The sequence below is a fragment of the Helianthus annuus genome, chromosome 10 (assembly GCF_002127325.2).
Source record: "Helianthus annuus cultivar XRQ/B chromosome 10, HanXRQr2.0-SUNRISE, whole genome shotgun sequence".
Lineage (NCBI taxonomy): Eukaryota > Viridiplantae > Streptophyta > Magnoliopsida > Asterales > Asteraceae > Helianthus > Helianthus annuus.
The window spans coordinates 108,379,846-108,390,287 of NC_035442.2; the positions used below are offsets into that span (position 1 = coordinate 108,379,846).

A 10,442-nucleotide genomic window follows, 5' to 3' on the forward strand; every position below is an offset into this window, starting at 1 on the left:
CAAGATTGACCGTAAGAGTTTTTGTCAAACAAAATCCATGCTTGGATAATCTCTTACATCACTTGGTGAATACAAGTCATTTATGTATTATTTTTTATTTCCAAGCTTTGGTTAACTTTTTAATTGGGTATATATTAATGATTTTAATATCTAGTTTTTTATATTGAAAGTGTACTTTATTCTATCATCTCTTCACGTTTTATTGATTCACTCATTCGTGTCTTTACGGTCTATATAAAGCGCGTTAATTGTCTGGAAGGGGGTTAGAAGGGTTGTTTGGGTAAAGTTCTTGGCTCGTTCAGTGTATAGATCCTGCGAGGACTTGATTCAAGCTGATTAAGACTTCCTTTGAGGCAGATAGCATCAAATCGGAGGGAGTAAGAATGGCTTGAATCTCTTATAAATAAACTAGTATTAAAACTTTAAATTGGCCTTGCGAGACTATATCCTTGCTGACTCGGATCAATGTGGCTGAGGGTAGTGTTGCCTCCAAAAGAGGGACATGCCACATTTTGCATTAATAACTTACTTAATTATCTTTCAATACATTAATAACTTACTTAATTATCTTTCAATATTCCGGCCTTGCGGGACTGTATCCATGCTGACTCAGACCAATATGGCTGAGGGTAACGTTGCCTTCAAAAGAGGGACATCCCACTATAACTAGGATAATCTCTTAAAAAACCCAAAGTGCCGAAATCATCAAATGATAAATAAAAGATGAGTCGGAACCAAGTGATTCTATCTTGTCTATTTGTTTCTTTTATTTATTAGTTTCTTTCTTTATTTTACTTTTTATAAATCATTTCTCAAAATTCGGTTAGATTAGACGTTGACGATATTCCGACATTAAAAGCTCTTCTGTCCTTGGACGACCTCGGTATCTTACCATCACTATGCTACGCCAACGATGGGTGCACTTGCCCTAAGTGTGTTGTAGAAAGTGATAAAGATTATATCGTGTTTTATAAATTTAAAGCTTTATAAATGAGTAAAAAGTACTTAAAAATACACACCCTCGCTCACGTCAGTAACCATAACCACGATGTCGATTAACAGATAACCATAACCATAACCGATCGGTTATGGTGGTTTTGGTTAAACGATTTTGATGGTTATAGCGTGTCGGTTGTGGGCGGTTAACCGTGAATTTAAGCCTAGCTAAAAATAGCTCAATTTTTTTTAACATGGAATCAATTGTTATTACATTTTGTATATAGAGGCCGGTTAACATACAAAATGCCTTAATGTATGACGCATACGTGATTCAGTATCAACATGCGAAATTTGGCTTATAACGTGCGACTTTCATTTATAACATAATGTGCGATTTTCATATATATATATATATATACACACATATATATATACACATATATATATAAAGTGTAACGTACAATAGGGCTTAACGTACGATATGTACGCGATCATCCCAGCCGTACGATCTGGTGCGAATTCAATCTTCGCATGTTATAAAAAGGCAAATGAAATCGCATGTTTTGAAATCCCAAGTAAATGAAATCGCATGTGAAAAAATGGCTAGCATGGGGTAATGTGAAAAATGGCATGGGGTGTGTAGATGGACAAAATCGCACATGGAAGATTGAATATCGCATGTGAAAAAATGGCTAGCATGGGGTAATGTGAAAAATGGCATGGGGTGTGTAGATAGACAAAATCGCATGTGGAAGATTGAATTCGCACCAGATCGTACGGTTGGGATGATCGCGTACGTATCGTACGATAAGCCCTATTGTACGTTAACTGACCTATATATATATATATATATATATATATAGAGAGAGAGAGAGAGAGAGACAGAGAGAGAAAGAGAAAGTGTAACGTACAATAGGGCTTATCGTACGCTCGTACGCAATTGTGAAATCGCATGTTGGTAAATATGATGAAATCTGTTGGTATATAAAGCAATTTCGCATGTTGGTTTTTTCAACAAAACGCATGTTCAAGAGTGAATTCGCACCAAATCGTACGGCTGGGATGATCGCGTACATTTTGTACGATAAGAATATATATATATATATATATATATATATATATATATATATATATATATATAGGATAATGCTAGATAAAAAACCCTAAAATTCTTAGAAAACTCTGAAAACCCAAATGGGAAGCCATTTTACCCAACCTCCCGACATTTTTTTTTTTGAAAAAAATTACACATGTAATATACATGTTTTAGAGTGTTTTGGGCCAAAAAAAACAAAAAAGCGCCGAAGGGATTTTTTAAAAAAAAATAAACAAATTTCAGCTCCTAACACGTGTTAAGCAAAAAAGACATAATTTCGCTGAAAATTGTTGAAACTTGTTTTTTTTTTTTTTAAATATCCCTTCGGCGCTTTTTTGATTTTTTTGGCCCAAAAGTCTTAAAAACATGTATATTACATGTGTTATTTTTTTCAAAAAAAAAAAAATGTCGGGAGCTTGGGTTTTCTCGGGTTTTTTATATATATAGGGTTTTCTATCTAGCCCTACCCTATATATATATATATATATATATATATATATATATAGGGTAGGGCTAGATAGAAAACCCTATATATATAAAAAACCCGAGAAAACCCAAGCTCCCGACATTTTTTTTTTTTGAAAAAAATAACACATGTAATATACATGTTTTAAAGACTTTTGGGCCAAAAAAATCAAAAAAGCGCCGAAGGGATATTTAAAAAAAAAAAAAAAAAACAAGTTTCAGCAATTTTCAGCGAAATTATGTCTTTTTTGCTTAACACGTGTTAGGAGCTGAAATTTGTTTATTTTTTTTAAAAAAATCCCTTCGGCGCTTTTTTGTTTTTTTTTGGCCCAAAACACTCTAAAACATGTATATTACATGTGTAATTTTTTTCAAAAAAAAAAAAAATGTCGGGAGGTTGGGTAAAAATGGCTTCCCATTTGGGTTTCCAGAGTTTTCTAAGAATTTTAGGGTTTTTTATCTAGCATTATCCTATATATATATATATATATATATATATAGGATAAGGATCATTACAGAACACTAATTATTGCGAGAACAAAAAGAACAACTCTAAATCACTAAATTTTGGAATTTAAGGTTCATATTTATTAAATTTTATGTTTCTCACATTCATATGTGTATTATATATACATAAAAAATCATATATTTTTTCATACATATAGTCTACATACATGTAGGTAATTTAGCCTACACATAACTTACATGTGTGTAGGTTATTTAAATACTGAAGATTTTTCATATTTTGTTTTAAATTCTAGTGTAAGAAACAATAAATCTTACATATATAACATTTTCATTTAATTTTTAGGTTTTTAGAATTGAAAAAATGAATAATTCATTTTGTTCTGCGTGTTCCCGCAATATTAAGTGTTCTGCATAGAACCTTCCCCTATATATATATATATATATATATATATAGAAAAAGTATATCGTACATTACGGCTTAACGTACTTCACGTACAACAACGGGCGTGATTTGTTCTATATCATGTGTGATTAATGTTTTCAATATGCGTGATTATTGTGTTTCAACATGCGTGATTTTGGATTTTTGAGTTATAACGTGCGTGATTTTAAAATGAACGTGCGTAATTACCTGTCGTACGTGATGTACGTTAAGCCGTAATGTACGTTAACCTTCCTCTCTCTCTCTCTTTCTCTCTCTCTCTCTCTCTATATATATATATATATATATATAGTCTTAGGATCCTGTAAAAAAGGACATTTTTCGTGAGAAGTGTGAGAAGACATAAGAATTGACATGTAGGTATCATGGTTTGCACTTGGGTATAATGTTTTGGGTTGTTTTGGCAAGAAAAACACCAAACATAACAATTTAAGACACAATGCAATGAATTCTAGGCTTAAAACATAAAACACCATGCCAAGAACGTTAAGTAGTGTGTATTAAGTGTTAAGCAATGTGTTTTGAATTTCACGCCCATAATATGTTGCATTGTGTTTTAAATTGTTATGTTTGGTATTTTCTAACCCAAAACATCATGCCTAAGTCCAAAACGTGATGTCTACATATCAATTTTTATGCCTTCTCACACTTCTCACGAAAGAGGTCTTTTTTACAGGAACCTCACCTTATATATATATATACACACACACACACACGTGACTTTCATATCTATAATGTGCGACTTTAATATATATATATACACACACACATGCGATTTTCATGTATACATACATGCGATTTCATTAATATACAGGCCACTTTCATATTATATAACATGCGACTTTCATATATATACACATGCGATTTTCAATTTTTTTTGTAATATAACGTGCGATTATGTCATCACGTATGCGTCGTATGTTAAGGCATATTGTACGATATCTTTTTTCTTTGTATATATTAGGATATTACATAGTATTAAAAATACATATAATCTGTAACATTAATATCGATTATTACCGAATAATCAAACAGAAGGATATGATGTATTCCATAAATTCAAATAAACATTAACGTTCAATCAAAAACATCAAATATTAAAAAAAAAAATGGTTAAAAGTCCTAGATTCGCCAAAAGATGTACCACATGTTGGTTCGGTTCGGTTATGGTGGGTATGGAAACATTGATAACAAAAACCGACCCGCTACTTTCGGTTTTCAGAAAAACAACCAACCCACCGGTTTTTTACTTGGTTAGGTTTTGTCGATTAATTCAGTTACGAGTCAGTTAATTCCGTTTTTTGCACACCCCTAGTGATGGTGAGCGGAAGCTGAGGTTTCAAGAAAGGGGGTGTCGGTGGTTATTTCAAACAAGAGAATGGGGAAGGGATGGTTTGATGGTGGCATTGGTGATGGTGGATGGTGACAGAGATGTCCGCCAAGAAGGGGTGGCAAGAAGATAGAGTTGATTAAAGGTTGAAGACGATACATGGGGTTAAAAGGGGGGAAATGAGAAGGAAATGTGAATTAACGATTAAACCCTTGATTTCATGTTAGTTTTTAACTAGGTGGTTTGGGCTAAAAGTGTAACGAAATACAAAACAGTGGGATTGTCAGTGTAAAAAAAAGCCTAGGGATTAAGGCCATAAACAAGACCAAACGATAGGGACCATTTTTGTAATTTACTCTAAAAAATAAGTAAGACAAGAACACTTTCTACAAATTTAAATTAATCATAAAAAAAATCTTTTTTTTAATAATAGTTATATTTTCTTCCACAATAGTTCTAACAATGGGAAAGGTATGTTAAAAATCTACAAAATAAGGTAAAAGAAAACTAAATAACCAATTTCAGTTTTCTTGTAAACAATCAATAAATAAACAAATAATCATAATCCCAGTTATGCAAATCAAACATTAGTTTCATACTCCCATATAAAATACAACGGCACTGTAAGTAAAGCAACTGAAATGCATGGCAAGGGTTACAACATTCAACATGTATGCAAAAACCAACCCGAAGTGTATTATTAGCAGATACTTCAGCAAAAACCGTATACTTTTGAGGCGACAAACAAATAAAGCTAGCATTTAAACACGCAGTCAGATCATATCAAAGCTTTTAAAGTATTTGAAGACAACTAACCAAACCCTAGTCTCTGTTAGCAAAGCAAAGCTCTAACATCTTTGTATATGATTCCTTTTGAAGTTGTTGCCAATCCTGCATTAAAAGATTCATACAATCAGTATTCCTCAGACATTAAAGTTTAGCATTTAGAAGTGTGATCTCAACTATTACAAGTTGAAGTTGCATTCCAATAAATATGATTAAATCCTATGAAAAGTGAAAACTACACCGCACGCGAAAAATGAACCAAAAATTCGATTCAGAGTCTATCTTGCCCCTTCTCAAGATTGAAGTATATCAATCAACCAAGGGCGACATGCCAAAAATATCAAATAATAAATTGACTGAATTTCAAGGATTGTCCTTTATCTTTATACCCATTTTCAGGCGTTGTCCTTTATGTTTAAAATTGACGAGTTTTGTCCTTTATGTTTTCATATCATACACGTTTTGTCCTTTAGGCCTAACCCAGTTAGTTTTTTTAGTTAAATTTGGTCATGTGCTGTAAATCTGTCGTTGAACTTACCTTTGAATTGACAAAAATATCAAAAAAAAAATATATCAAAAAAAAAAAAAATTGATAAAAATACCAGATACGCAGGTTTGCAGATAAACTCATTCGACTTACTTTTACCTTTACAACACAAGTCTGAAGCCCTTTGACAAAAAGTCATCTTTCTTTTTCCTATTCTCGTTATCATTTTTGTCTTTATTTGCAACTTTCCGAGACGCGTTACCCAGCTTCACCTGAACAAGGCTACCCGTAAACATTTCAGTAACAAACAACCTTGGCATACCAGCAACCTTAAACCTTTTCGCCGTCTTATCCTCAAGATGATACCAGTAAAGCCTCTCAAAGTTCTTCTCCAAAAGCACCTCACGGCCGTTTTTAGAATACACTATCGGCCTCAACATATCCAGTTCCCTGATAATCTTAACATCCTCAGTCGATATCAACTTACTCCACGAATCCTTAACACCGTAACGTTTCATGACCCATATGTCAACGTTGACTTTTGGATAATTACACACCATACAAAGACACCCTCCGAGAATACCAAGATTAACCTGCGCCTTCTCGTTTACAAACTCGGGTTTCGGAACAAACCTCACCGCCTCGGTCGTTAAATCAAACGCAGCGATCATCAACTCATCCTTCACCTCCGCTTTCTCACTCACCAACCAATGCAAACAACCATTAACGTAAACGTTCAAATACCTCCGATTACAAACATGATAATTAAAATCCCCGGTCTCCCTCCATGCCTCAGTCTTCAAACTAAAAACCTCAATCTTCGAATAAACAAGCTCTTTAAACAACCCAACGTACTGAACCAATCTCACAACCTTAAAATCATCACGCACATGGTCGTACCCAAAACCCTTAACGCAAACTCCTCTCCCAACCCCTTCCAAACATTTTGCAGGCGATAACCGCGTCTTCTTAAACTTCCTGACCACTGGATTCCAAAACGCAATTTCATTATCCGGTTCAGTGGTGCACAAACAAACGACGCCGTTACAGCTGCCCAAAATCACAGTCTCGAATATCGCAAAGTACAGAGGGTTATGTATTTTGTTAACCACATTAGCATATTTATCAGATGTGTCTAAGTTAAGATAGTGTAAGCTTCTATCACCACCGAAAATAAGATTGACGCTTGAGTTTGATTGTACGGAATTATTGTAATGATGGCTAATGACATAATCGCTATCGATTAGCGCACGGAAACTTTTGGAAACAGACCTGAAATCACAACAAACAAACGAAGCCGTTACACGAGCCTAAAATCAGTCTCAAATATCACAAAGTACAGAAGATTATGTATTTTGTTAACCACGTGAAGCGGTGAAGGGATGTGTCTAAGTTAAGATAGCATATACTTCTATCACCACCACTAGGGCCGTAAACGAAGCGAACAATTTGTGAACCATTCGGTGGGAAGTCCATTTACTAAATGAACGAATATGAACAGAGGTTGCGTTCGTTCATTTAAAGATTTTTAAAAGCAGTATTTTTGTTTTATTGTTTTTAGTTTTTTAAAAATTTGAAACCATAGTTATACTATATGCCTCTCCAACATCCCTCATTTGACCATTTCAATTTCAGTTTTTGTTAAAACTTGACAAACTTCTTAATTTTGTGTTAATCGTGTTTCTGATAATTATGTTAAGTGTGTTCACATAATTATATTAAGTGCTTATTTATTTTTTTGGTGGATTCTACATAATCTTTGAGATGAAAGATGCAGACTTTATTCTTAAACGAATATATGTTCGTACGTATTCATTTGTGTTCATAAACGTTGTTTGTGTTCATTTATGCTCATGAACATTTCTTTGAGTTCATTTGCGTTTAATAAGTGTTATTGAACAGTCCATGAAAACGTTCATTTCCTTAAGGAACGAACATGAACAAAAAAACTCGTTCGTGAACAGTTTTCATGAACAGGCCCATTCCTTAATGAATGATCGTTCACAGCCCTTATCACCACCGAAAATAAGATTGGTGTTCGATGTACGGAACTATTGTAATGACAGCTAATGACATACAGGGTGTTTGGGATTCCTTCTCAAAAACAACTTACTAAATTATATAAGTCATAAGTTACAAATTATAACTACTCAAAAACAACTTCTCAACACACAAAATTAACTTAAATAAGCTAACCCAAACACTATAAAAACAACTTATTAACTTTTATAAGTCAATAAGTTATAAGTTGCTCCAAAATAAGCTAACCCAAACACCCTCATAATCGATATCAATTAGGGCACAAAAACTTTTCGAAACAGGACTGAAATCACAACAAGCAAACGAAGCTGTTACAGGAACCTAAAATCACAGTACATGTAGCAAAGTAGAGAGGTTTATGCATCTTGTTAACCACATCTGTCTGTCTAAATGCATAAACTACCGAAAATAAGATTAAGTTTGAGTTTGATTGTACAAGGACATAATCGCTATGAATTAGGGTAGGGAAACTTTTAGAAACAGACAAAGGACGCCGTTAGTATCAAAAAAAAAAAGGAAAGTAGAGAGGGTTATGTTAAGTTAAAGATAAGATATGAATTAGGGCATATGGAAAGAGAGAGAGAGAGGGACCTGAATCGGAGGAGAGAGGAGACGGGGAGCCATGAGAGGATTTGGGCGAGAACATCCGGCGGCATGGGGACATCGGACATAGTTTCATGGAGTTGTTGTTGTTTGTGTGGTGGCGATGATGGTGGGTGGAGTCTCAGTTATCAGGATAATTATTGGGCATTTCAATGGTGGGTGGGAGTAAAAACTCAACTGCCGTGAAAAATACGAACAACCACGTTACTACTCACGTGAAATACTTTATGAGATGCGTAGTGCTTTAGTTAAGTGTGTACCATCCACTAAAACTTTCTGGTGGTTAATTTGGGTTGTACAAATTAGTCAATATGTAGTCGCAATAAGTTTTTTATATATTGGTTAGGATATGTGGTGCAGTGTGTTTCTTCAATAATAATAAAAAAAAAAAAAAAGTCATATGCGTGTGATTATTTTAAGAAAAAATGAACAATCGATTGATAAGGCTTTTTGTTAAGTATTGTCTCTTTATTTTCATCCATATATTTAACTTGATAATAATTAGTTGGTTGACAAATGTAACGTGTGGATCATCAACGATCATTACCGAACTAGTTTTAATCGATGACCAACATAATCAATGGTTATGGTTATGAAACTTTGGTTAACTGGCCAATCAGTTATGGTTATGGTTATGAAGCTTTGATTAACCGATTTAATCAAAATCGAACCGAACTTGTAATGTTAAGTCTATAATTCTATATAAAAGATTTATGTTGTACAAAAACCATGTAGAACTTTTTTACTAATATAAAAGTATGTTAGTAACAAAATGATATTGATGTAGACGCCTTTTATTTTGATGAACAACTGAGGTATTATCATCATATGAATCTTCTGTATAACACTGACTACATAATTACGTTATTAAAATGGATTCCACGTTGGTAGTTTAACCAAAAAGTATAGTATTGGTTCTCTTATAAAAAAAGGCCTAAACTAAATCCAACATGGTGGGTTGCATTCTTATTTTGTAGGCCAATTGGCGAATAATTTTTTTAACTTTAGCCGAAAAGTTAGTTTAAGTTAAAGTTTATGGTTAATAACCAACATTAACCAAAATTGAACCATAACCGATTACCAAAACCAGAGTTCGGCTATGGTTAAGAAAATCCATAACCGAAGTTAGCGGTTATGGTTATGGTTATGATTAACGGTAAAAACCGAGCCAAGCCGACCGATGCACACCCCGGTCGCGTATCTTCACACGTTAAAGGCCTTTTGTAATTTAAAATTTCACGAGAATTTATTCATATATTTTTACTGAAGGAAAAATATATATAGAATAATAATATAGAGGAATGTTACCATACAATAGCCTTTTAACGTGCGACAGTACGCAATTGTGCAAAGTGAATTACGTATGTTCATTTTTAAAATACGCACCTTATAATATATAATTATGCACGTTATTTACATAATTACGTATGGGTTGGGTTAAACCCTAATTACGCATGTTATTTGCATAATTATGCATGTGTTGGGTTAGCCCTAATTACACACGTTAGTTACATAATTACGCACGTTATTTTGGTGTTCGTGTACCGTTGTGCGTTAAAAGCTTTTGTATTTTTCAAACTTTCACTATTAATTTGCATAAAGTGATGAGTATATAAACTAGCAAATATATAAAATAATAAATTTAAAATTGACACAAAATCTAATAATTTAATGTATTTTGACTTTCCAAGATACTTAATTCAACAAATAATTAAAAACCTAAATGGGTACATTTATAACCGATGTTTTTAAATCATGATTTTGAGCTGGTATTCTTAGTAGTCCA

General features: G+C 33.4%; 1 protein-coding gene across 2 annotated transcripts; it reads right to left on the reverse strand.

Moving 5' to 3' along the window:
• Nucleotides 1-5,302: 5,302 nt before the first annotated feature.
• Nucleotides 5,303-8,936, reverse strand: LOC110885100 (F-box protein CPR1). Of its 2 annotated transcripts, none has more exons than XM_022132803.2 (3): nt 8,645-8,936; nt 6,173-7,285; nt 5,303-5,631 (listed from the first exon to the last, which is right to left on the reverse strand). In XM_022132803.2, the coding sequence occupies exons 1-2, from the start codon at nt 8,722-8,724 to the stop codon at nt 6,175-6,177; spliced, it is 1,191 nt and encodes a 396-aa protein (XP_021988495.1). In that variant the 5' UTR covers nt 8,725-8,936; the 3' UTR covers nt 5,303-5,631; nt 6,173-6,174. The 2 variants fall into 2 exon arrangements, with proteins under 2 accessions (XP_021988495.1, XP_021988496.1); XM_022132804.2 differs by having other exon boundaries at nt 6,167-7,285.
• Nucleotides 8,937-10,442: the final 1,506 nt, after the last annotated feature.

Coding starts and splice junctions, on each gene's coding strand:
- LOC110885100 (XM_022132803.2), bottom strand. CDS start 8,724: ATGTCCGATGTCCCCATGCCGCCGGATGTTCTCGCCCAAATCCTCTCA. Junction 7,286..8,644: donor TCCTCTCTCCTCCGATTCAG/GTCCCTCTCTCT, acceptor TTGTGATTTCAG/GTCTGTTTCCAAAAGTTTCC.